The 26,697-nt window shown below is 36.7% G+C and overlaps 3 protein-coding genes and 2 non-coding genes across 7 annotated transcripts in view; all 5 read left to right on the top strand.

Annotated features, from left to right (window-relative positions):
• LOC144442664 (tyrosine-protein kinase RYK-like) overlaps positions 1–4,783 on the top strand; it is a 50,980-nt gene extending 46,197 nt beyond the window's left edge. Inside the window, exons 8-14 of the mRNA XM_078132042.1 lie at positions 17–139; positions 1,205–1,306; positions 1,797–1,993; positions 2,699–2,808; positions 3,414–3,573; positions 4,225–4,361; positions 4,593–4,783. Of these exons, the coding sequence (XP_077988168.1) occupies positions 17–139; positions 1,205–1,306; positions 1,797–1,993; positions 2,699–2,808; positions 3,414–3,573; positions 4,225–4,361; positions 4,593–4,704 (941 nt within the window). The 3' untranslated portion in view covers positions 4,705–4,783. The remainder of the gene's footprint in view (positions 1–16; positions 140–1,204; positions 1,307–1,796; positions 1,994–2,698; positions 2,809–3,413; positions 3,574–4,224; positions 4,362–4,592) is intronic.
• A 7,032-nt stretch (positions 4,784–11,815) lies between these two features.
• Positions 11,816–11,887, top strand: Trnad-guc (transfer RNA aspartic acid (anticodon GUC)). Its single transcript has one exon. It is a non-coding gene; the product is annotated as a tRNA-Asp (tRNA).
• Positions 11,888–12,762: 875 nt separating this feature from the next.
• Positions 12,763–12,834, top strand: Trnad-guc (transfer RNA aspartic acid (anticodon GUC)). The gene has a single exon. It is a non-coding gene; the product is annotated as a tRNA-Asp (tRNA).
• Positions 12,835–14,445: 1,611 nt separating this feature from the next.
• On the top strand, positions 14,446–21,572 carry LOC144442663 (snake venom 5'-nucleotidase-like). Its single transcript, XM_078132041.1, has 8 exons — positions 14,446–14,790; positions 16,806–17,019; positions 17,793–17,978; positions 18,514–18,732; positions 19,082–19,321; positions 20,125–20,280; positions 20,705–20,905; positions 21,391–21,572. Exons 1-8 carry the CDS (start codon positions 14,446–14,448, stop codon positions 21,570–21,572), a joined length of 1,743 nt encoding a protein of 580 aa, XP_077988167.1.
• A 1,141-nt stretch (positions 21,573–22,713) lies between these two features.
• LOC144442188 (mediator of RNA polymerase II transcription subunit 12-like protein) overlaps positions 22,714–26,697 on the top strand; it is a 43,355-nt gene continuing 39,371 nt past the window's right edge. For all 3 annotated transcript variants that reach the window (XM_078131460.1, XM_078131461.1, XM_078131459.1), the window contains exons 1-4: positions 22,714–22,812; positions 24,513–24,575; positions 24,853–24,891; positions 25,799–25,903. In XM_078131460.1, the coding sequence (XP_077987586.1) occupies positions 22,714–22,812; positions 24,513–24,575; positions 24,853–24,891; positions 25,799–25,903 (306 nt within the window). The remainder of the gene's footprint in view (positions 22,813–24,512; positions 24,576–24,852; positions 24,892–25,798; positions 25,904–26,697) is intronic.

The raw sequence follows: 26,697 nt of genomic DNA, 5'->3' as shown, positions 1-26,697 counted from the left end.
GTTATTTTCTTGACAGTGTGCAACAGTTTGAACCGATTTTATCCAGTGAATGAACTGAAAACAGCAGATTTCAAAACAAAATTAAAAGAAATTGCAGTGGAAAGAAGTCAGTTGACATTGGGAGATGTGTTACATGAAGGTAAATAAAATACTTTGTAGTATTACTAGTAGAAAATAATCACACTGGTGTTTATGTTTTGAGACTAAAGTAAACTATCTGTTGTTGTTTTTCTGCAAAATGTAACATTTTGAACCACAACAATTCTGTTGTCGTCATATCAAACAAACATATTGTAATGAATGGTTTTTGAAACCTAAAAAAATATTTGGTTCCAATGATACTCAATTTTCGAATAGGGGGTAGGTAGATTTTTTTTTTCATTTGTGACTGTCTAGTTCAGGTAGTGATGTTTTCCATATGGTCTCTGTGTTATTGGTTTCTTCTTTCTGATGTCTACATGGTGGCAAGTCAAAATGTCACAAAACCTGTAATACATTCTATCCTGCTATCTCAAAGCATAGTATGTGCAGCTTTTGTATGTTTGTATCAAAAAGAGTCAGTGAACACTAATATAGAACAGGCAGTTTATGCCTACAGGCCATGTACAATACTATTTTTATCTTTTGTTTATAATTTCTCTGTGGCAATCTAATTCAGTCCAGCTGATAAGACTACAGAATGTTGTAGCTGTAGGATATACATATGTACAGTGTATGATAAGATATGGTGTACACAGATATCAAATACATAGCCTCAAACCTTTTATATCAAATTTATATATTTTTCTGGTCTCTGTAGGTATAGAATTTTAATAAGACGTAGCCTCAAATCTTACTGATAAAAATTGGTATATTTTTTGTTGTCTCATTGTAGATATAGAATTTAACAAGACTTCTTATCGATAAAATTGGTATCTTTTTTCTTGGAATTTTGACAAGACATGGCCTCAAATCTTTTTGATAAAATTTGTATGTTGTTCTTGTCTCCTTCTCGTTCTCAGAATTGAAATCTACCTTTATGGAGATGTTTACATTTGCTCTGACTCATCAGAATTTTATACAAAGAATACAAGATAGTGAGCCTCACTTTGGAATTTAAAATGTCTATTTTTAATTAGTCCACTGATGTAAATTTTGTATACTCTCGACAGATGTAACTATTTCCTTTCAAAGTTTTTGATCTGTATGTTTTTTATATCTGTAGGTACTTTTGGCAGAGTTTACCATGGTTACGTTGTCATGTCAACCAACGACAGTGAATCACAACATGAGGAAGAATTAGAAGTGTTTGTGAAAACAGTTACAGGTAAAATACAAAATAGTTTGAAAATGTGTTTCTGAAAAAAAGGTTGTTTGCTATCTTTTTTTAATTCATACTAGTGGACAAGGGGTATCCTATTTTGAAAAAAACAATTTAAAAATGTGAAAATGATTTATGTTGTAGGTTGTTAACTACAACAGGCACAACCCAAAGGTGGGGTGGGGGGGGGCATAGGAATGCCGCATGTTCAAACATCTGTCTGTCCATGTACAGCTATATTTATGACATCCTTGCTTCAATTTCAAACAAACCTGGCCCAAATGTCAAACAATGTATATATTACTTATGCATGTCACTTAATTTCACAACCTTGACCAGTATGTTAGAGCTAATTCTTCCAACATAGACAGACTTGTCTTCAGACATCTTAAAACAAAATGGCGATGCCCCTATAAGTTATAGGATAACAACGCATCTAGCTCCTCTAAATATTTTGATGGAATATAGATTATTAGTATTGTTTATCATATTTCAGACCAAGCATCAGAAGAACAAAGGTCACTGCTTATCAAAGAAAGCTGTCTTTTACATGGAATAGTTCACCAGACAATTTTACCCATACTACATGTGTGTTTGGATGACGACAAACAACCTATGATGGTCTTTGAATACATGAATCATGGAAATCTCAAACACTTTTTGAAAAATGGAAGAATATCAGATGCACACCAGGTAAGATGAAGGGTTTTTATGATCTTTTATCGTATGGCTTTGTTGTTAGCATGATTTGTATTGGTATAGTAGACCATACCAGTATGTGCCCACTCTCAAAATACACTACTTTAGCTATCTTCAAATTTGGAAGTCCGTATTACTTTGGAATGTTTAGATTTGAAATTAATCATATGTGCATTTCTCTCTGCTGTTTATTTGTGATTGGTTGACATCAATAGTCTATCTCTTCAAACTATACCTTAGCAAATACTTCAGGTTAGACTTGGTGTCTCCAGTGACTGTAAATGGAGATAAAAACATGGTAAAATTGGTTTATAAACTGTAGACAAAAATGCACATAGAACCCCTGTGGCTGCTCTGCCTAGTGGTGTGAGTACAATCAACTGTGTTAGTGCATTGTTGACATGTGGTAAACTTGCCTATGTTGAAGAGTATGTAAATATCAACAACCATGGACTCTGTACAAGAAAAGCTGGTGATTTTTTAAGCCAGATTCAAATTACCCATGTTGGGATAAATAAAGTCACATATTGGGAAAAGATATGATTTGTACTTACCTACATAAATCTTATGCAAATGAGTATATAGCTACATATATATTTATTGCAGAAGGGGTTTGAAAATAATAAACATTTCTGTTGACATTTTGAGTAAACATTTCTATCTATCTAATTTCTATCATTTGCATTGTCTATTTGACAGGGACTTTCAACCAGAGATCTAGTACTCATAGCCATACAGATAACCAGGGGTATGCAGTATCTTGGCAAGCTGAGAATTATCCATAGAGATCTTGCAACCAGGAATTGTGTGTAAGTATTATCTAATTTGTGGATGTTAGTTATTTGTCATGATAATGACTACCCTCCTTCCACATTCCATCCCACCCCATCCAACCCAACCCATCCCACCCAACCCTACCACAGCTCATCCATCCAACCCAACCCATCCCACCCAACCCTACCACACCCCATCCATCCAACCCAACCCGTCCCACCCAACCCTACCACACCCCATCCATCCAACCCAACCCATCCCACCCAACCCTACCACACCCCATCCATCCCACCCAACCCTATCACACCCCATCCTTCCAACCCTACCCTATCACATCCATCTCCACCCCTAGAAAAGATTTTGCAACTAGAAATTGAGTATTATTAAAGTATCATCTCATTTCGCTTATTTCTCTCTCAATATAGTTGTCACGATTCTGGCCCACACTTCCAAGCACAGTCTGCTGTAAAATAGCGCCCCCAGTGACCAAACTTTGCAATCTTTTGTCTTTACAGCAATTGGCATATATCAAATCGATTGAATTGACTGGCATTTCATCAGAGAATGGAAATCACAAAAAAAACGATATCGATTGTGACATTGTGGCCTAAATTAATTTTTAAATGCCATCTTTTTGCAGGATCGATGAAGACTACAATGTGAAAATCACAGACAATGCGTTAGCCAGAGATTTATTTCCACAAGATTATACATGTCTTGGTGACAATGAAAACAGACCAGTGAAATGGTTAGCCATTGAGAGTTTGATAGATAAGAAATATTCTACATCCAGTGATGTGGTAAGTTTATTATGTAACACTAATTTGAAGGAGTTTTTCTATGTATGTAAATGCATGTACATTGGCAGGACAAGAAACATTCAAAAAAACGGGTGTACATGAATCTATAAGTTTCTGAAACTTACCATTGAATCACCTTTGTAATTGGCTGATCATGCATAGCGCCACCTAGAGGTCAGCTGTAACTATGAAATTTGTCATTCTGATGAGGATCATTGACCACGACAGATTGAAAGCTAAAACAACTTAATAGTGAGTTCCTAAAAATGCATTGTCACAAACCACGGCCTCTTTTACGACACCGTCCAAACGCGTTATTTTGCAGTGTCAGGAAAGGAATAACAGCTGTGGTTTGTGAGAATGCTAAAAACGATGAGATCTGAAACAAAGTTGGCAATATTTTGACGGAATGACAGAATGAGAACACAACCAACTTTTGGCGGGAAACACTGGGCAATGATGATATATTCAAGGGATTCTGTATCACCCAACTATCATGACCCTCACTTCTGGTCCAAATGAACAGCACACCTAGTGGCCAAACTACTCAATCTTTTGTCTTTATGCTAACCAGAATATGACATTCATATTACACAGAAGAAATAGCTTTGCAATAAAAGTAATAAATTGTTTCTTTTTTGAACATTTCAGTGGGCATTTGGTGTGACATTATGGGAACTGATGACATTAGGACAGACTCCCTATGCCGATGTAGATCCTTTTGAAATGGCATCATACTTAAAGAACGGTTATCGAATGGCACAGCCACCAAACTGTCCAGATGAATTGTAAGTAGTACATATTATCTGTATTTATAAGTTTGTATATTCTTTACTCCAGTTCAGTCTTTATTTTTGTATGTTTGTGTATAATAAGTTTGTAAGCTTATGTGTTACATTCTCCAATTAGATTTCTTTTATAAGTTTGCGTATACTCTGTCCCACAGAATACTCATTGTAAAATAGGTGAAAAAAAAAACAAACCAGATATGACCTTTGACCTATTCTATCCTATTACAGGTTTTCAGTAATGGCATGCTGCTGGGCATTATCACCAATTGACAGACCAAAATTCACCCACCTTGCGACGATCCTAAATGATTTCCACCGAGCTCTTGGAATTTACATCTAAATCAGATCAGATGTTTCATTGTCAGATAAAACTTTGAGGGAAAACTTGAAAAGAATGAATATAGTCAAGTAATCTTATCTCACTGAAGAGTTTGTTTTATTACAAATAAAAAATGTCTACCATGCTACTTAAACTATCGGAACTTTTCAAGACAAATACATTTTTGGGGAAGTGAGGATTAGTGAGAAATCTCTCTCTCTCTCTACATACTAAGTATTTTCCAGTGATGGATTTTATAAGTTAGGGTGGTTATTAGACCGTAAGATACGTGGTGTAGCTCATCCTTCAATGGTGTTGATATTTGAAAGGCGTGTGCCAATGAGCGAGGGCGCCATGACACAGTGTTCCTTATAGACTAAATGGTTATATACAGACTCAAATGAAAAGAGCACAAGTTTGTGAATAGAAAGATTGTAGATATTAAAAAAGAAGTGAAAGCTGTATGGTTTAATGTACATTTTGTACGAAAATTTGAGGCCATCAATCTCACTTTACCATATCCTTAATATAACCCCCACCAATACATCTTAATGATGCAAATGGCATATTGAAAGGCTTGATAAAATATTGGAATAACTATAAAACTATGACAAGGCTGAAAGACAATTCAAGCTGCTTTGAAAACATGTTGCATTTATGGGACCCAACAGTACGCAGACTGTGTTTATGGGTTGCCAAGTACATGGACTGTGTTGATGGGAGTCACCAAGGTAACTGGACTGTGTTTATGAGGTACCAAGGTACACAGGTTGTGTTGATGGGAGTCACCAAGGTAACTGATGGACTGTGTTTATGAGGTGCCAAGGTACACAGGTTGTGTTGATGGGACACCAAGGTACAAGGGATGTGTTGATGGGACACCAAGGTACATGGGTTGTGATGGGACACTGTGGTATATGGGTTGAGTTAATGGGACACCAAGGTACTCAGGTGTGTTCATGGGACACTGTGGTACATAGGTTGTGTTTATGGGACACTGTGGTACATGTGCTGTGTTTATGAGACACTGTGGTACATGTGCTGTGTTTATGAGACACTGTGGTACATTGGTTGTGTTCATGGGACACTGTGGTACATGTGCTGTGTTTATGGGACACTGTGGTACATGTGCTGTGTTTATGGGACACTGTGGTACATGTGCTGTGTTTATGGGACACTGTGGTACATGTGCTGTGTTCATGGGACACTGTGGTACATGTGCTGTGTTCATGGGACACTGTGGTACATGTGCTGTGTTTATGGGACACTGTGGTACATGTGCTGTGTTTATGGGACACTGTGGTACATGTGCTGTGTTTATGGGACACTGTGGTACATGTGCTGTGTTCATGGGACACTGTGGTACATGTGCTGTGTTCATGGGACACTGTGGTACATGTGCTGTGTTTATGGGACACTGTGGTACATGTGCTGTGTTCATGGGACACTGTGGTACATGTGCTGTGTTTATGGGACACTGTGGTACATGTGCTGTGTTCATGGGACACTGTGGTACATGTGCTGTGTTTATGGGACACTGTGGTACATGTGCTGTGTTTATGGGACACTGTGGTACATGTGCTGTGTTCATGGGACACTGTGGTACATGTGCTGTGTTTATGGGACACTGTGGTACATGTGCTGTGTTCATGGGACACTGTGGTACATGTGCTGTGTTCATGGGACACTGTGGTACATGTGCTGTGTTCATAGGATACTATGGTACATTGGTTGTGTTGATTGTCTCTATAAATCTATTTAATATACCAAAGCACAGTTACAATAATTTGACTTACCATTAACACAGAAAACATAGCCTTACCATTTACACAATCTGTGTATACACAGAAATCAACCTTATCAAGGAAATGAGAGTGTTCATGAGACAGGACATAGAATTTTGGGTTTTATAAATCTTCTGTATATAACCATAGACTTATGTCATTATCTTGTGCCAAACATTTTAATTTTAGATTGTCTAGTGTAGTAGAAATAAACTCTTTTTGTGTTTGTGAGTCTGTATAATAGTGTTTGGTTATGTTCAGAATGTCTGTACTCAGTGTCCAATGTTGCTCTCAGAATCTAGTGTTCTATTTGGGGAAAACCACCACCTGCTCAGAGAGATATAATATGTAAATTTATAACATTATGCAAATACAGCTCCACAACACCTGGTCTGTATTTGAGCATTGCAGAATATGAGTACTACACTCAGTCTTCTGTACACTTATAAGTATATTTCTCCATTATTCACAGCACCATTAATTGAAATCTTTATCACATTATATCAATCTCTTTTACATATTTATATCTTTCCTTGTATTCAAGACACAAAGTTAATGATCAAATACTGTCTTGTTTTTTGTGTTCAGGGTATGTATTTATACGTTTTATGTCATTCTTTACAGTTCATGACTTCAAACTTTACACTTTATTTATTTATTCTGTTGGACATATAAGGGTACAAATAGAAACAAGAATTTACTTGAAACTGTTTCACTGTCTTTTGCAAAATTTCTTATGAGTGGCATTTGCTGACAACATGATTCATAAACTTAAAACGGAACAGAACTTTGACTTGAAATATGTATGTTTACTGTCTGCAAATTTTCATGGCAAAATTTCCACATTTACCGTCTGCTTGTTTTGGCATGCAAATTTGCATTATTATTTTTAGCTATACCAGTATTGACAGGAAACTTTGCATATTTGCTGTCTGTCAGTTTTGGCGGGAAATCTACATTGACTGCCTGCCGTATGCAAGTTTTCTTATGGATTAAATCTGTACACAGGAAAATAAGATTCTGTATTTCAAATATCTCAAATTGTCAGAAAATGTTGCTTCTAGTACTTTTTTGTGAGAACATATTTTAACAGTGAAAAATCTTTACATTAATTTTGATAACCTGTTCTAAAGACAGGTTCTGAGCTTATTTTTTTAATTTGTCATCCGCTTTTTACCGTTTATGACAAGTTTCAAAAATCCTTTAGATTAAAATTATTTTTGAGTGCCAATATGGAAACAGTCCTTCCCACCGATAGATTACAGATTACATCTTTCAAGATGGCTGACAGGGTTTTTATTGAAGGTCAAATTTTCAGTCAATTTGTTTTTCTCTAAAGTTTACAGGAATAATTAGTATTCTAAAGAATTGTGTTTTAAGAGCACATGGTGCTGTGATGTCTGTTGCTATGGAGATGGTCCAGGCAGGCCATAATAACCAAACTCTTTAAGATGTCTTTTTTTATTTCATTATGAATTTGCTAGGCCACAACTGACAGATGTGTTTATTTCTACAATCATAAAAAAAATGCTGAAATTTCGGATTTCACTTAACTACAGCCAACAGATGTTTCATCTACAGCTATAAAAAGAACTCTGAAATGTCTGATTTTTCTATATGAGAAACAACTGTTATATTGTATTTCTTGTACAGCCAGAAGAAAAACTAAAATTGTTTCCCTGTGTCTGTATTCCTCATAGCAGATGACATTTGCAGTCACCTCCTTGTGTTAGTTTATGTTAATTACCATATCATATCATCACCACCGTTAAAGTATCTCAAATATTTAAATTAATAATAAATTTTTAGTAATATGTATAAGTGTATTTCAGTGTATTGCTTTATGCTTTGGATATTTTTGTACTGTTTTTTGCAAGCTGGAATTTTGACAAGTTGTTGTTATGTGTAAAGGTTTTAACTATGTATTATATCGATTGTTTGACACTGCCGGAACACTCACACACACCAAATACATGGATTTGTATCCAGACACACATACATACATACATACATACATACATACATACATACATACATACATACATACATACATACATACATACATACATACATACATACATACATACACACAGACACACATACAGACTCACACATATATACATACACACATACATACATACATACATACATACAGACTCACATACATACATACACACATACATACATACATACATACATACATACATACATACAGACACATACACACACATTTATATAGATATCATCTATGCTATTCTATTACGATTATATTGCACAAGCAAAGGCTTTGAAATTATTTTTTTAAAGCCATTTTATCATTTGCACTTTGACTTTAATGAGGTTGCATTCTGTTTAGCATTAGAATTACAAGATGTTACCACTAGATGGCGCTGTTTCTACCAATAGTGTTTTTCCACAGGCCTTATTTTTTATGCAAATTAAGTACTTCCTGCAGATATCTCATAAGAGGTCACTTACCTCACTTTCAAAATATGATTGGCAAGTACCAATGATGTCATTTCCTTTCCCATCATGCAAAGGTCCATTACAAACAGCCACCATCATGGACATCAGTGATTTTATGTTTCAAAGTCACACATTCTACAGTAATAAATTAAAAGATGTAAAAATTTGTTGATTAAAATTGTATCAATGTCAATTTTGAGAGATATTATGGATAATCTAACTATGCTGCCATTTTAATTTACGTCAACAGAAAAGAACCGTCAAATAGATTATAACCCAATCACTTTTCATGGTTAGGTGGAGAAATTTTATTGAAATTTTATGTGCACTCATTTCAGTGTGATTTCAACATCTTACAGCAGCAATTCTCGATATCTGAAATAGAATATTACTGCCTAGGCACATCATAAAAATAACGAACATTTGATTTCTTGATAGACACCATAACTTCCACTCCATGCGCTTCACATGCATTACTATAGGTGCACCTGAGAATAAGTCAACTTTCTTGTTCTATTTTGACCCTCTAGCATGAGTTATAAATGCTATTACAGGTACTGAGAATAAGTCAACCTTCTTGTTCTCCTTTGACTCTCTAGCATGAGGTAAAAAGCAATTGCAGATACCGAGGATTGAAGTTTTGGCCAACTAAGATACAAACTAAAACTATCGTTATTCAATGAGGTCACAACCCTTAGGTCACAAGTATTTTCTGGCTGAATGAAGAAAAATATTGAAGAATAACATAATTATACCAGCACCAGTAATGTCAAAGAAAAATCAGAAAAAGTAATGATAATTTTGAACATTTTGACTCATATTTTGAACCCAGCAGAACCGGTGATGTAGACACGCATTGTCGTGACATAGAATGACCAGAGTATATATTCCATATTTTTTGTTCAACTTGGCTCATGCATGGTATCATATCTTATACCATTACATAATTACAATAGTTTTAGTTTGTGTCGAAGTAAATAAACTGCAACCTTGTCATACATGCAAAAAGTGGTTGCATAATTAACTTTCAACACAGTGTATTATGTATAGAAACTAAATATTCAAACTTTATGGTGGCTTATCAAAATATATAATCGCCGATATCTTCAGGCACCAAGCAACAAAGCGGTGGAAGACATTTTTTACCTGGAATATATTTTCATTGAATATCTGCTCATGTTTTATTCCTGCTACAATAGAAACACTGGGTAAATACTTTTATATTCAGATATATATGGATCATTGTGAAAAAGAGTAGAGAAAAGTTGATCTATCATTTCAGTGAAACTATAAAAAAACTAAAACTTGAAATCAAAATATTCCGATGAGTTTTTTAAAAAAAAAATTAACAAGACAGTTTCCTTCAAATCAACAAAGATTGAGAGTGTTACATGAAATGAACAGAAAGTTTGTCTCGGCCAATCAAATTGAGAATCCAATAATCTTAACCAATCAGAGAGCAGATCCTATAATTAATGCAGTGGATAAAAGCCTCCTTGAAATGATAATGCAGTTCTAAATAATAAAAGAGTTCAGTTGCATTTAGTTGTTTTAATCTATATCACATTTCTGTTCTTCCTTCATTTTGATTTATTAAAGCATTGTTTGGATTTATTTTCTGAAATGTAAGAAATATGAACTTTTTATTTTCAGTTTGAAACATCTAAGTGTAATTAGTGTAAATGATGTACTATAATATCGGATATATGATAAATAAACTCATTACTTTCAATGTTTTCAAATGTGTCTGTCTCCTTATTTACATGTAATTTGAATATTTTAGATACATTGTATTTAGAGCTGTATACATTATATGAATATTCATGATATGCTAAGTAGCAACTTGAATAATTAACCACAATGTTGGCATGTACTTTCAGCACTCTAGATGTGGACAGGATTATACAAAATCATAACAGCACATAATAAATATGATTTTGTGATATATGGGCAAATATGGGCACAAAAGTCCTGAATTACTAGTATATATATATAGGTTTGCTTCTTGAGACGTGTGAGAATGGGAAATACCGGAACAAATATAGAGTTTTAAATATCATGGTACAAGTATCCAGAGTTCCAAATATGGGCACAAAAGTCCTGAATTCCAAATATGGGGTACGGATCTCCTGAATTCCTAATATGGGCACAAAAGTCCTGAATTCCAAATATGGGCACGGATCTCCTGAATTCCTAATATGGCACAGAGTCCAGAATTCGAAATATGGGCACAGAAGTCCTGAATTCCAAATATGGGCACGGATCTCCTGAATTCCTAATATGGCACAGAGTCCAGAATTCAAAATATGGGCACAGAAGTCCTGAATTGCAAATATGGGCACGGATCTCCTGAATTCCTAATATGGAAACTGATTTCCAGAATTCCAAATATGGGCACAAAAGTCCTGAATTACTAGTATGTCTCTGGTAAACAAAAGTTGGTGACGTCTAAATTTTAACGCATTATATATCAGAATTGGGCTTTTAACGTGTCACGTGTCCTTCAACAAGAATTTGGTCTGTAGTTGACTGCTACGTACTATACCTACCACATTATATAAGGTTAATTATCTTCCCAATGTATGACGTAACAGTAGAAAGTATTTTCACAATGTGCAGGTATCGCATGAATAGTCGGCATTTTATACGGTTCACATCGTACAGGTATCGCATAAATAGTCGGCATTTTATACGTTTCACATCGTCGTAAAGCCATTACCTTTTTGCTTTTGCTGCGGGATTATTTTTCGTTGCGTCAACAAAAATTATATCTGGCTTGAGAGAATGACGTTTCATTGTTTTTGATCAAGGCTATGGCATTACATTAACACAGGTAACATTCATTATCAAGTTGTCCAATTTATTTGCTTTGTCATGTCTCGTCCTCGGTAGTATAGTGGTGAGTATCCCCGCCTGTCACGCGGGAGACCGGGGTTCAATTCCCCGCCGGGGAGGACATATTTTTGTAACATTTTTTGGTTTTTATCAATCACATAAAAATATGAAAAAAATGGGAAATGTATAAATGAAGGCGTTTCTGAATAGTTTCACTCATAATTTCGAGCACTGTAGAACCAGCGGTACAGAAAGACCAAACAATAAACCCCGTATTTTCTGTTCACGTATAACTTGGCTTTATTATATAAGTTATAACTTCAATGTTCGCGGCATAATAGCTCATTGCATTTTAATGACCACAAGAAGAGTCTGAAATTTCGTTAAAGTAAAGTAAAAACGTTTAAGAAAAGCCACTCTAAAAACAAAGAAAGGGGTACCTTATTAGTTATCGATTGGAACTGTATTACTTCTTGCCACTTGTGACTTGTCAATATTCTTCAAACAGCATTTTGCTTAAAATATCCACGGAAATAGAATGTCTCATTCAATTCCCCGCCGGGGAGGACATATTTTTGTAACATTTTTTAGTATTTCTTATCAATCACATAGAAACAATATGAAAAGAAAAATGGGAAATGGATAAATGTAGGCGTTTCTGAATGATTTCACTCATAATTTCGAGCACTGTAGAACCAGCGGTACAGAAAAACCAACCAATAAACCCCGTATTTTCTGTTCATGTATAACTTGGCTTATAACTTCAATGTTCGCGGCATAATAGTTCATTGCATTTTAGTGACCACAAGAAGAGTCTCAAATTTTGTTAAAGTAAAGTAAAAACGTAAAAAGCCACTCTAAAAACAAAGAAAGGGGGAGTCCCATATTAAGTTATCGGTTGGAACTGTATTGCTTCTTGCCATTTGCCAATATTCTTCAAACAGCGTTTTGGTTAAAATATAATCTGAAATATCCACGAAAATAGAATGTCTCATCCTCGGTAGTATAGTGGTGAGTATCCCCGCCTGTCACGCGGGAGACCGGGGTTCAATTCCCCGCCGGGGAGGATATACTTTTATAAGTCTGTCTATTTTTTACAGACTCGGTTTATACTGGTACTGGTCTTTATAGTCACACTATTGTCTAGTGTGACTATAAAGGTCTTGTCCAAGATATCAACCGATGACGAGTGCACAGTACAGGTTGATATCAGAGTTTTTTGGGTTGAATAGTTTGGCCCTATTTTTATTAAAATACTGTAAACCTAGATATTTTCGCTACTAGAAAATTTTGTGATTTTACAGTCTTCAGCTAATTCTCAAAGACTAATTTTTACGAATTGACAGACTCATTGTTTTCATGTACAAGAAGGCAATTTTAGTCACTTTATTTTTGCGTTTTTATTTCTAGCGAAATATAAGCAAAAATAAGTCTTTAGCGAAAATTTCCAGGTTGTCGGCTGAACACATCTGTTATGCATAAATATATAGTTTAGAACAACCAATCAGAGAAAGGAAACGATAATGAGGGTCAAACCGAGTAATTTTATTGGTTAAATATGTAGATAACATGTTTTGACCCATCTCGCATTTGGACGGTGCACACCTTCATGACAGTACAGTATTTGCTGTGGTCAGACATTGTCAGCAAAGAACTGGAGGAGTAATACTAGCGAGAACATTATTGAATAATCTTGGAATATGACACTCTGGTGATCCAATGTTGGATTTAGTCCAAACGAGAAAAAATGATGATCCGTGACACGTTGACCAACCCTTTTTTTATCCTAAAGAGACAGAAGATGAAAAACACGTGGCCTGGAATTCTTATGAGTAGGTTTATTACGGTCAACAGGTAATACACCTAAATGTTTTAGAATTTAAGAAGTTGAGCGATTTACATAATCTGAAACCCGACTCTTTTTAAAGGAGTAATTTTCTTCTTCCAACTTTGTGCAACAATCGTTGCATACTACGATTATCAACTTCAAGATCACCAACTTTGTATATTTTACGATATCTAACATTTTTTCGCACAGCGGATTAGGGGGAGGGACTGGCACAATGCCACAGACGAGCTTGATTTTCCCCGGCCTCCCCCTTGTATTTACTGAATGCTCCTTTACATATCTGATTCTATGTACACGTCTAGTATATATATTGGTCATTATTTCAAGTACTTCATCTGTAGTAGATATGATAGAATCGGGGAGTCGAAGGTTACGTAATATGCTGTTGATTGGTATGCCCATGGAAGTATAACCCTGCCATGGTATGCCTAATATTAACACATGACAAACATTTCAGAAATGCAATCATCCCGAATAATCATTTTCATATTTTACATTTTCGGACACCTCTCAACATATCCGAACCTTTTTCGACTACCCTTCCCTTAAACTGCCTCGTGAGTGACGTCATCTTTTTTGTGATTGGTGTTTGTAATCATAGACCCTACACGTGTCTAGGGTTTAGAGTCAATTTTCTAGTCGAAGCACAATCAAACATAAATTAACTGCCTGTAATAAAGTAAATAAAATTCAAATTAGGTTTAGGTTTAGGCTTACTTATCATTTAATGGACCTACTAGATCCGTTAATGTGATAATAGAAAGATCATGTTATCAACAGATAAGGTCATGACAAGGTTCAAAATTAACATTTGGGAATTTGAACACGATGTTTCAACACGGAAGTCAGCTAACACTGCTTCTGCTTTCATATCATTTATTCAACGTGTGCACTGGAGACTTTACGTTAACAATCCTACACACTAACGACTACCACCAACGATTTGAAGCCACCAACAAAAATGGCGGTACCTGTACGGAATCGGAACAAGAACTGGACCAGTGTTATGGCGGCATTGCTAGATTAATGACCAAAGTGAATGAAATTCGAAATGAAGAACCCAATGTAGTGTTACTAGATGCTGGTGACCAATACCAAGGGACAACTTGGTTCTTTGTTTTCAAGGGTGCTGCAAGTTCTTACTTTATGAATTATCTGAACTATGACTGCATGGTAGGTACCTACAGTTATATGGGTTTTGGTATGGTATGAATGACAACTATATCGCGAGAAGTTCGACGTTTATACCAAGTTCGTCCTCGTTCCCCCGGAATATATCTAAATAATGAAAACACTATATTTTGTTTCAACGTATAACGACTTCCACTTCGAATAGTTCCAAGTCATTTTACACCAGCCGACCGGTTGTATAACAGTAGAGCACAAACATATTTTTTTATACCGAATACTTGGAGTGGTCGTAGAATCGGTTTAGCCCTGAACCCTTGATAGTCGGTATCCTGCTTACGATTACATGATATCATATCAAATGGTCTACAGGTACAATATCATGGATTTCTCTCTAATACATCCACGACAGTATCAACCACTGTGTATCAAACCCAGCACCCACACTATGTGGGTCGATCGATTCTTGACATGACGCTATTAATATACAATTAAGAACACATTACTCATTGACTTGCCAGACATGTTGGTAACACAAAATAACATGACCTAGAAAAAGAGGCAAGTCAGAGTAATCTCCCCTTATACCTCCATGGTGTAATGTAAATCCATGGATCTTTGGACCGATAATCGTCACGATGTAAGAATGGCGCCTTATTTAAGTGGAAGTGTACCATTTATCATGTTGCTAAAATGTTTGATGTATATAAAACAGTATTGAATGTACCAACGTACAACCACCTGTTGATCTAACGTTGCAATCACGAGTAGTATGCAAGTTCCACGTACTGACCATTTCACACCCTGACCACGTGGTATCCATGTTAACCAATGTGTAAATCACTTATTGTATACCTTCTTACATGACGGCACAAATTTGAGGTTTAATATGAAATAGAAACCACTACGCTGTAAATAAACCAGCATTTCCAATTACTTTGCTCTTGTCTGTGAGCTTGTGATTTCTGGTTTATCAGCAATGTTTACATTAGATATAGTGTTATCATAACGTTGAAGTGCCCTTGTACAAGTTGACAATGTTATCGTCAAACAAACACTTGCGACACACACATGCGACATACAACATACACATACACATACCCCCCCCCCCCACACACAGAGGCATATATATAGCGGACAAATGCAGACACGGGCATACATTGACATGCATATATAGATCCAAAGTGTTAAACTTTTGAATGTTTCGAGCAATTAAAGACTTGTAGTTAGAGGCTATGTTGAGATCAACCCTACTTAATTGTTAGGGCCATCACACCTCTGTCATAGTAGCCAGTCTGTATTCACTGTATTCTGTACCCATGTCAGTTCAGCGAGATAAGTCTGTGTTATTTCCCACAATTTATGACTATACAAGCGTCACTGTGACGACTGTGTGTCAATAGTCTGCTGTCAAATGTTGAAGTAAACATAGTCTAGATGATATTCATAGGTTTCGAATCTGAAGATCTCGCAACTCGTGTCTAGTCAAATGGGTCTGATAAAGCGAATATCTAGCCCGACCACATGCTGACAAAAGTGTGCACAGCGCATTCCAGTAGTAATCCACCATGCATTGACAGGCCGCTTGTAATATTGGGTAGTTCATTCAAGAAAAAATATGATCCTGATATGACTGTAACTTGATATCACATTGTGGATGTGATAACATCGCTGGTTTATATAAACCCTCTAATTGCGGTTTGTGGTAATTTAATATTTAGCATGGAATGATGTTCTGCATAATATATCCATTTGACTAGATGTGAGTTCCAACATCTTCAGATTCAAAACCAACGGATAGCATCTATATGAAAGTAAACCCAGTCTTTATGTCCTATTGTAGATTAGAATTATTCGATGACCGCTGTAGTGTTCAGAATGTACTATCTGTTTAAAGTGGCACAAGTTGAGTTTATCATGTTTTTAGTCGAGTTAATAAAATACTTGGTACATTTGCCTAAAACCCAGATTAAGCTATTCATCCAAACGTGCATCTAATATTTGTCCGTGGCGATTAATTAACTTAAAAGTTTTATTCCATATCCCTCTTCCATTTACAGGCCCTTGGAAATCACGAATTTGACAATGGTGTTGCAGGTCTGATTCCTTTTCTAAATAACGTGAGTTTTCCTGTGATTAGTGCCAATGTGGATGCCAGCAACGAGCCAGAGATTGACGGATTGTATCACCCATCAACTTTATTAAGTATTGGTGGTGAACAAATAGGTCTGGTTGGCTTTACGTATGAAGATACACCAATGACAACACCTACAGGTAGGGATAAAACTACCAAGTAATCTTGAAATTTACACCTTAATTGTGACACAAACTAGTGTCAAAGGTTTTTTTTGTCTGACGATATTTCTTTGTAGTCGAAGGGTAGACGTAATGATTTGTAACGGATTGGCCGTCCGTGACAAATAACGTCCATCCTTCTGCAAGTGTATGCAGTACAGTAGTTGCAGAAGGGATGGACACAACTTGTCATGGATTATTGCTTCATGGTATTGACCTATTGGCTGTCCGTGACAAATCGCGATCAACCTTCAGCAAGTGAATGTAATTTTTTAATTGGAGAAGGGTTGAACACAACTTGTCATGGATTATGCATAGTATTGATTATTCATTTCACTACTTTTACATTTTTTTTTATAAAAGGCAAATGGCTATATAAAGTTATTTTTTCTTTATTTTCCTTTTTGAAGTATTATTACTTGAAATCAGTGACAATTTACGTCCACCACTTTGACTACCATGAAATACAATCAACCCTTTAAACAGGTTAAAGGGTGTCGTTTGGCTTTTTTTTGACAAACAAGTATAGCAACGATCTTTTCATTCACGTTTGTAACAAACAGGGCGATTATGAAAATTATTTTGCTCCCTATGCCCACAAAAATTGCTAGTGTAGAAAGAGAGTCCATCAATGATCATGTGTGTATATATATTCATATTTACTGTGTCGTTTGGTACAGAAAATCTATAAATTTGTAAAATACAGTCATTGACTACACCACTGATGAAGATTACTGTACAATTTATTTCAGGTGACTTAATTTTCAGTGATGAGATCGAGGCTATCCAGGTGGAAGTTGACAGACTGACGAACGATGGCATTGACAAAATCATAGCACTAGGGCATTCTGGGTACTCCAAAGATATCGAGATAGCCGAACAAGTCGAAGGTGTTGATATAGTGGTTGGAGGTCACTCACATTCTTTTCTATACACAGGTAAATTGAACAGTTACACAGTATGAAGTTATGATTACATACTGTCTTATGGAACCCTTACATCATGTAAAACAAAATAAACCGAATACAACCAAGTACATGAAGTAGATGGACAGACGAAAGTATTAAAAACAAACAAATAGATAGATAGACAGACAGACAGACAGACAGACAGACAGACAGACAGACGGGTGGTCACATGATGAGGCACTATAAATTTAAGTGATATCATTTCAGTTGTCACTCTTTACCTCACATACTTTCTTCACTCACATTGTCACATCAGTACAGTTGTCACTCATGATGTCACATCATTGCATTTGTCACTCATTACACATCAGTACATGTACAGTTGTCACTCGTGATATAACATTATAGTTGTCATGCTGTCATTTGTTATTACGGCTGTCACTCATGACGTCACATATTATTACGGCTGTCACTCATGGTACTGCTAGTTAGACTAACATTGACATTCTATCCATATTAGCTGTTCGTGTCATAACAACTTAAATTTATCTATACGACTTCTCAGGGGTTCCACCAGCACCCGAAGACGAGGCAGCCATAGAAGGGCCTTACCCCACTGTCGTCACATCTTCCCATGATGCATCAGTGGAGGTTCCCGTGGTAACGGCTTATCGATATGGGAAATATTTGGGTTATTTTCAAGTAACGTTTGATGACGACGGTAAAGTGATAAACTGGGACGATGAGAGTAATCCGATAATTTTAGACAGTGATGTACAGGAAGGTAACCGTACTTTCAATCTCTTCAACACCAGCCCAAATTTTTTCTTGAAAATTCCTTTCTAGCGTGACTTGTTTAAACCCTGAAAGTCTGAATAATAGTATTATACCTTGTTTCAAGAACATCGTTATGTGCATGATAATGAAATGCTGTTGGACCAATCAGAAGCGAGCAATATCGTATGCAAATCACATGCAGACACTGAGGTGTGTTTCTCGGTGTAAAAAAAATAATTGCATATTGGTGCCTGGTATACCTCATAAACAATCACAGTAATTATATTAAATTTCAAAAGATTTTATATCAGCGAAAACATAATTACACCACCATATTGAATTATGTGTTTTGACAGACGCAGACACATTAGAAGAAGTCGCTAAATGGAAAGCTCACCTGGATACAGCTACTTCTGAGGTCATAGGTGAAAGCCAGGTGTTCTTAGACGGTGCAGCTTCGACATGTCGTTTACGAGAATGTAACCTTGGTAACCTCATTACAGATGCTGCAGTGCATCATTATAAGAAACTTGGTCAGACAGATGTGAATAAGATAATCTGGAATAGTGATAGCATTGGAGACTCCATCTACAGAGGTAAGTCCCCCTCCCCCACCTCTCACTTACAGAGGCAAGTCCCCTCCCCCACCTCTCACTTACAGAGGCAAGTCCCCTCCCCCACCTCTCACTTACAGAGGCAAGTCCCCCTCCCCCACCTCTCACTTACAGAGGCAAGTCCCGCTCCCCCCACCTCTCACTTACAGAGGCAAGTCCGCTCCCCCACCTCTCACTTACAGAGGCAAGTCCCGCTCCCCCACCTCTCACTTACAGAGGCAAGTCTCCCTCCCCCACCTCTCACTTACAGAGGCAAGTCTCCCTCCCCCACCTCTCACTTACAGAGGCAAGTCCCCCTCCCCCACCTCTCACTTACAGAGGCAAGTCTCCCTCCCCCACCTCTCACTTACAGAGGCAAGTCTCCCTCCCCCACCTCTCACTTACAGAGGCAAGTCCCCCTCCCCCACCTCTCACTTACAGAGGCAAGTCCCCCTCCCCCACCTCTCACTTACAGAGGCAAGTCTCCCTCCCCCACCTCTCACTTCCGTTCTATGAATGTATGCGCAGTAACGTATAATTTCGTGATGATAATGACGAGCGTGCGTTGTATGGTGCATTATAGATCACTGTCGGTGCATTTTGTTGTTATATATATGTCATTTGTATTGTTGACCCTCGGGGGTTGACCCAAAATACTTTCTGTGTACGGTTCGTAAACCTATCTATTGTTTTCATCGTTTTCTTTATCTCTGATATGGAATTTTTAATATCTTTCAATTCAAATATAGATTTTTTTCCAAATTTACTTTAGCTCTCCTGATTTGGCTTTTTCTTTTCCATTTCAGGAAATATCACACTTGGTGACGTCATGAATGCACTGCCATACGGGAACACATTAGATTTATTGGAACTTAAAGGAACTGATCTGATGGAGGCATTGGAATATTCCATGGCAGAATATGATGGTGAAACGTTACAAAATAGATTCCTACAAATGGCAGGTAGAGTATGAACAATTATTAACCTCCTTCACCATTTGTTCTATTTATTAACCAACATCCAACCAACCAACCAGCCAACCAACCAACCAACCAACCAACCAACCAACCAACCAATCAAGCAAACGACCAATCAACCGATCATGATTGATCAACAATAGATCGATCAGTCGGTCGGCCGATCGATCGACAAATTGATTGATCAATTGATTGATTGATTACTTATCGACTTTGCTTGTCTGTCTGTCTGTCTGTCTGTCTGTCTGTCTGTCTGTCTGTCTGTCTGTTTGTTTGTTTGTTTGCTTGCTTGTGTGTGTCTGTGTGTGTGTGTGTGTGTGTTTACATGCATGTGCGTGTCTGTGTGTGCGTGCGTGTGTGTGTGTGTGTGATACTTCAATGTGATATGTAATTTCCTCGTTCGATGCAGGTATCCGAGTGGTGTTTGATTTAAATAAACCAGCCTATCAACGTGTATTGAAAGCTGACGTTGTCTGCACAGATTGTGAAGTGCCAGAATTTGTACCCTTGGACGAGGATGCAATCTACAAAGTGATATGTAATAATTACCTAGCGTCTGGAGGAGGAGGTTTTGATATGATTTATGAAAATAAATTGAGTCAAATTTCTGGTTAGTACATGAAGAGAGTTTAACAAACCTGAGTCATTCTTTCTTTCTTTCTTTCTTTCTTTCTTTCTTTCTTTCTTTCTTTCTTTCTTTCTTTCTTTCTTTCTGTCTGTCTGTCTGTCTGTCTGTCTGTCTGTCTGTCTGTCTGTCTGTCTGTCTGTCTGTCTGTCTGTCTGTCTGTCTGTCTGTCTGTCTGTCTGTCTGTCTCGTTCATTGCACACAAAAAGAACCCAAAATTCCCAATTTTAGGTGAGATGGTATACATAGGCAACATATGATTTATTTACAAGTGTTTGAAAATATTGGAACATCTGTTTCCATGTCATATTGAATTCACATACATAGTATTTTCCCTTTTCAATCTTCTTCTTTTTAGAAAATCTTGTTCATGAAACCAAATCACTGCTAGACTGTGTCAAATGTCTTTACTTATTTCAAAAGTAACTTTATTTCATCATGCTAATTTAGCTAACTGTTGTATTTCACAGGTGATGATGAAATTGATGTCATAGCAGACTACATTTCAACTTTGACCCCGATCTATAATGGTTTAGAAAATAGGGTCACTTTCGCTGACGATGATCTTTGTGACGTCAGTGCAGCTGCCAATCATCATTGGAAATTACTATGGCTGCCTTTAGTAGTCTTTGTAATCTTGATGGGACTTTAAACAAGACTGTTTTTAGAAAATACATTTATATATGCTTCATTTGGTACGCTTCTTTAACTTTGTTCGCTTTGCATGATGGTTAAAAATTAGGACTAGAGAGACGACATTGCTATTTGAAAATGTGGTATTGGCATATTAAACTTTTTAAAAAATGTGTCCTCGTATGTGAAGTGATTGTGAAATAGTCGGATGAATGCGAAAGCTCAAGGGGGGGGGGGGATCAAGATCGGTCTGTGGCATAAAATGTGACTATCCCCCGGTAGTAGTCAGTTGTGCTAAAAAGTGTCCCTCAATTTCCTTTCTATAAAAGATGACCCTCCCCTTGTTCAGATATTTGAATATTTTTAACACCACCTCCCTGTGGCATAGTTGTTAGAGCTCAATATTATTAGTCAGGAGGTCCTAGGTTCGAATTTCATTAGAAACAGAATGTTTATGTACAGTACTTTATAGGCATTTGTTATTTCCCACTATTACCACCACAGTGAGTTGCAATGCCTGCATTTGGATGTAATTGGCTGAGCTGAAGGCCAGAACTCCCAATGACTATAGATTTGAATGTCAAGTTTACAAACAATTGTACATCGAGTGTGCTTTAAAAACAAACAGAATGTCAGAAGCGTCTTTTTTGAAGCGATGTATTGTTCACTTTAATTTTTAAAATAACGTTTTTATTGTTAATAAGCTTACTGTACTGGTATGGGAATTATTCAATACAAACGATCGTCTCGATTTTGAATCTAGCGACTGCTGATAGCTGGTTGAAATAGAAATTAAAGAAATTAAAAACAAAAAACAAAAAAAATTCCCGGTCTTTCACCAAAGGCTCATTAGGGATCATATCACCATAAATTATCGAACAGGACCAACATGATTCTAAAAATAATGTCTTTCATGAAATAAAACCAGTATTGAAAAAGAAATCAAATGGAGGGTAAGACTACATCGAAAAAAGAAGAGTGCTTTAAAATATGGACAATTTTTTTCGACATGTGCGGGTTGTCGCATAGTTCATAGTTGCAAAGTCATCATCCACCAGTCAGATGAATGTGCATGTTATACCCCAGCGCGAATGAAAGTGCGCCCTCGACAGCTAGATTTGTCCTTCGGCGACCCAATCGACCCAGAATGCAAATCCAACATGGCGGCCAGTGGTGGGATCTGTGCCGAGTTCCGACCACTAAAAAGATCAAGATTAGGGCCGCCCGATGTGTATCCCCAAGACCCAAAACAAAAAGAGGTAACGTTTACTTTTAGAGTTCTATATCACGACAGAAAAATGTACAATATCCATCAAAATTTGGATAAACACTCGTCAAAGTGATTGGCTACCATAAAGCCATTTGTTATTGTTCTACCATTTAACGTAGATAATATATTATGTGAAGTGACGCTTTTCATCATCATAGTGTGCGTCATTTATGACAATGAATTATTTGAGTGTAACAAATTAGTTTCAGGGAAAGGTTGGAAAACTAAGATATTTTTAAATGGATAATTTCTTTTTCAAAATGAATATCATAATTCATACGACATTATCACCGTTCATTAAATTACATTGTTATATATGAAAATGATAAGGTCACGAACTTCTATACTGTCTGGGCAATATTGAATAACAACAACTTCCTGTTGATTATATTTCCGGGATATCATATTCCATCTTTATTTTACTTATTTTCAAAGGCTATTCCCAATCTATATACTTGCTCACATATAAATCACTTACTTCATAGTGTACATATTAAATTATAATATATAATGTCTTGTCATCATGAACTGGAAACCAGAGTGATTTTATAGTCTGTCAGTATATGGTATTTGAAAGACTACAGAGTCTACAGCAGTTCCCCTTCAATGGTATTTTTGTGGTGCACCCTATCCATGCAAATTTACCCCTCCCTCTGTTAAAACTTACCAGGGTACTCAAACTGTAGCAAAATACTATATTATTTGCATTGAAACAAAAGCAAACATTTGCAAGCATTTCCAATCTTTACAGTTGACTCTCATGTCAAAATATCGTCTAATGATGTCAAGAGGGTATTCTTGTTTAGGGGGGCGTGTTTATTTTGCCAATGTAAAACAAGGCAGAGTACAGTATACATACCGACAGGTACCTGTTATTACAAGTATGACCATAGGGAAAAGGACAAATAATCCATTTTGTTCTCGCGCGATTTTCCGGATTTCTAATATTATTTTCTGTATATTTCAAATAAAGTTTTAAATACTGTTTCCTCTCACTTTCTTCTTCTTTCTGTTTCCTACCTGATATCACTGTCTTATCTGAGTTTATCAGCTAATGGTAGTACACGGAAAGGGAAGCAACTCCAAAGGGACGAGTCCAGAGGACATTCGTTAATCCGCATTAGTCGGATCAGTAGATGTTTACACTCACAGCATAATGTGTTAATTTGGGCAAATAGTGAGTTTGTTCTAGCAAGCCACTAATTAATGCAAAGCTGATAAACTCAGATAAGACATTGATATCAACACAGTCAAATATACTTGTATGTGATATCAGGTAGGAAATAGAAAGAAAAAAATGAGAGGAAACAGTATTTAAAACTTTATTTGAAATATACAGAAAATAATATGAGAAATCCAGAAAATTGTGAGAACAAAATTGATTATTTGTCCTTTTCCCTATGGTATGACATGCTGCTGAATGCTGGCAGGTGACAATTTGACTACCTCTATTTTGTCTGTTTTGACAAAAAGTCATACCAGTTACCAACGTAAAAGTCTATAAGTTGTGAATTGCTATTCAAGAACTATAATTGTAAAAGAAAAATTTATATTTGTGACATTTTAAAATATAAGAAATACCTACAAGGTATATTCTCAGCTTTATGTTTATATATTGATATTGATGTTATGTAAAATCATCATTCTGTTTATTTTCATCTCATTTTATGTTCTATTTATTTTTCCAAGGATGAACTAACAGCAACAAATGTCAAGCAGGGATTCAGTAACACGCCATTCTTTGGTGATGAGGTAAGCAAAAATATCACTGTTTTCCCCAGAGTATATTATGGCATATACTGTAACTGCTATACAATGCCCTCCTGTTATCATAAGACAAGTCTACGTCATTGAACCGTATACAATAACAACTAACGATGCAGCCAAAAGATACTAGGTAAACTATCTATGCTCTGAGTTTCGAACTACTACAAAATAGGATTCAGATGTTTTTTTTGTTGAACTGTTGTACATTTTTGAACTCTGTATTAATGTAAATATATATTGAGTACTTGTTTTCTGTTCACAGTATGGAACTGCCAGGAATAGTAACATCAACCCCAGCAGGGTAAGTGTAAAGAAAAGTAGTGTTTTACTACATGGGTTTAATGTATAAAATGTAGACGAAATGACATAATTAATTGATGAGAAAACATTTTCTGAAGAAGTAAATATTTGAAACAAGAGCAGGAAATGATAATACATACCACTCCACTACTTTTTGCCTGTGGTAGAGTAAGAAAACTGAAAAGATCAAGTTTGTCTGTCTGTATTTATCTGTTAAGGCAATGTGTTAGTTGAAATTTTCAAATAAAAGAAGAAAACTAAAATGGTCTGCTTGTATTGAAAAGACAATGTGAAAAGTTGAAATGCTCAAATTTTATTTATTTGACTACATTATGCTAGTGAAGTATTGTGTGTTATTATTATATATTATATATTCTTGTGGGTACCTGCATTGTATTGATGTATGCACATTTGTTATGGTATGTGAATGTCAATGAAATACTGACACTTTTCTAACCTACCTGTATGAAATGAGAACTCCAAATGTTCTATGATGTACACAAATTTATGTACAGGCACATAATGTTTTTGTATAATTTGTTGTTGGATAAACATGATATAAGAACAGACTCCATGACACATGAATATCAGAGTTGGTATGGGGGTGGGGGGGGGTGGGGGGTGGAGATGCGTTATCATTCATGTGTTAATAACAGACCCCATGACACTTGGGTACATAAAGTATTTCCGTGTGTCTTCATGAAGTTTTTTCACTTTCTGCTTTCCTCACCTGTGAAAGTAGAGTCACAGAGAATGCCACAAGCATTATTGCAAATATATGTTACTCCACAGTTGCACTCAGTCATGATAGGGTTTTGTTGTATTATTATCCATGCAAAATGTAGAAACTGGTACATATTAGTTTGAATGTGATAGCTTGATTAAATTTGTTTTGTTTTAATTTTCAGTTTGGTACATACTTCAGTGCAATCATTGCAGAGAAACAGAAACTGAATACATTTCAAGATACTGGTAAAAGAAAACAACAGATCTCCAAAGACAACTTCTGGCCGGTAAGCTTAATATCGTACAGTGTTCTCCCCATGATGGAGGAAGCACAGTGCTAACACCATCCTTACCACCTGGGCCAACATGCTTGGCAGAGTTCTACCATGCTGTGTTCTCCCTACTATAGAGAAAGCACAGAGATGGGCCAACATGCTTGGCAGAGTTCTACCATGCTGTGTTCTCCCTACTATAGAGAAAGCACAGAGCTGGGCCAACATGCTTGACAGTTTTCTACCATACTATGTTCTCCCCACTATAGAGAAAATACTGCGCTAACACCATCCTTGCCACCCAGGCTGCCGTACTTGACAGGTTTCTACCATGCTGTGTTCTCCCCACTACAGAGAAGCACTGTGCTAACACCATCCTTGCCATCTAGGCTGCTGTACTTGGCAGAGTTCTACCATGCTGTGTTCTCCCCACTACAGAGAAAGCACTGTGCTAACACCATCCTTGCCATCTAGGCTGCTGTACTTGACAGAGTTCTACCATGCTGTGTTCTCCCCACTACAGAGAAAGCACTGTGCTAACACCATCCTTGCCATCTAGGCTGCTGTACTTGACAGAGTTCTACCATGCTGTGTTCTCCCCACTACAGAGAAAGCACTGTGCTAACACCATCCTTGCCATCTAGGCTGCTGTACTTGACAGAGTTCTACCATGCTGTGTTCTCCCCACTACAGAGAAAGCACTGTGCTAACACCATCCTTGCCATCTAGGCTGCTGTACTTGACAGAGTTCTACCATGCTGTGTTCTCCCCACTACAGAGAAATCACTGTGCTAACACCATCCTTGCCA

This window comes from Glandiceps talaboti, chromosome 11 (genome assembly GCF_964340395.1).
Source record: "Glandiceps talaboti chromosome 11, keGlaTala1.1, whole genome shotgun sequence".
Classification (NCBI taxonomy): Eukaryota; Metazoa; Hemichordata; class Enteropneusta; family Spengelidae; genus Glandiceps; species Glandiceps talaboti.
The sequence above is the reverse complement of the archived record's forward strand: the minus strand, read 5'-3'. Positions and strand labels throughout refer to the sequence as shown.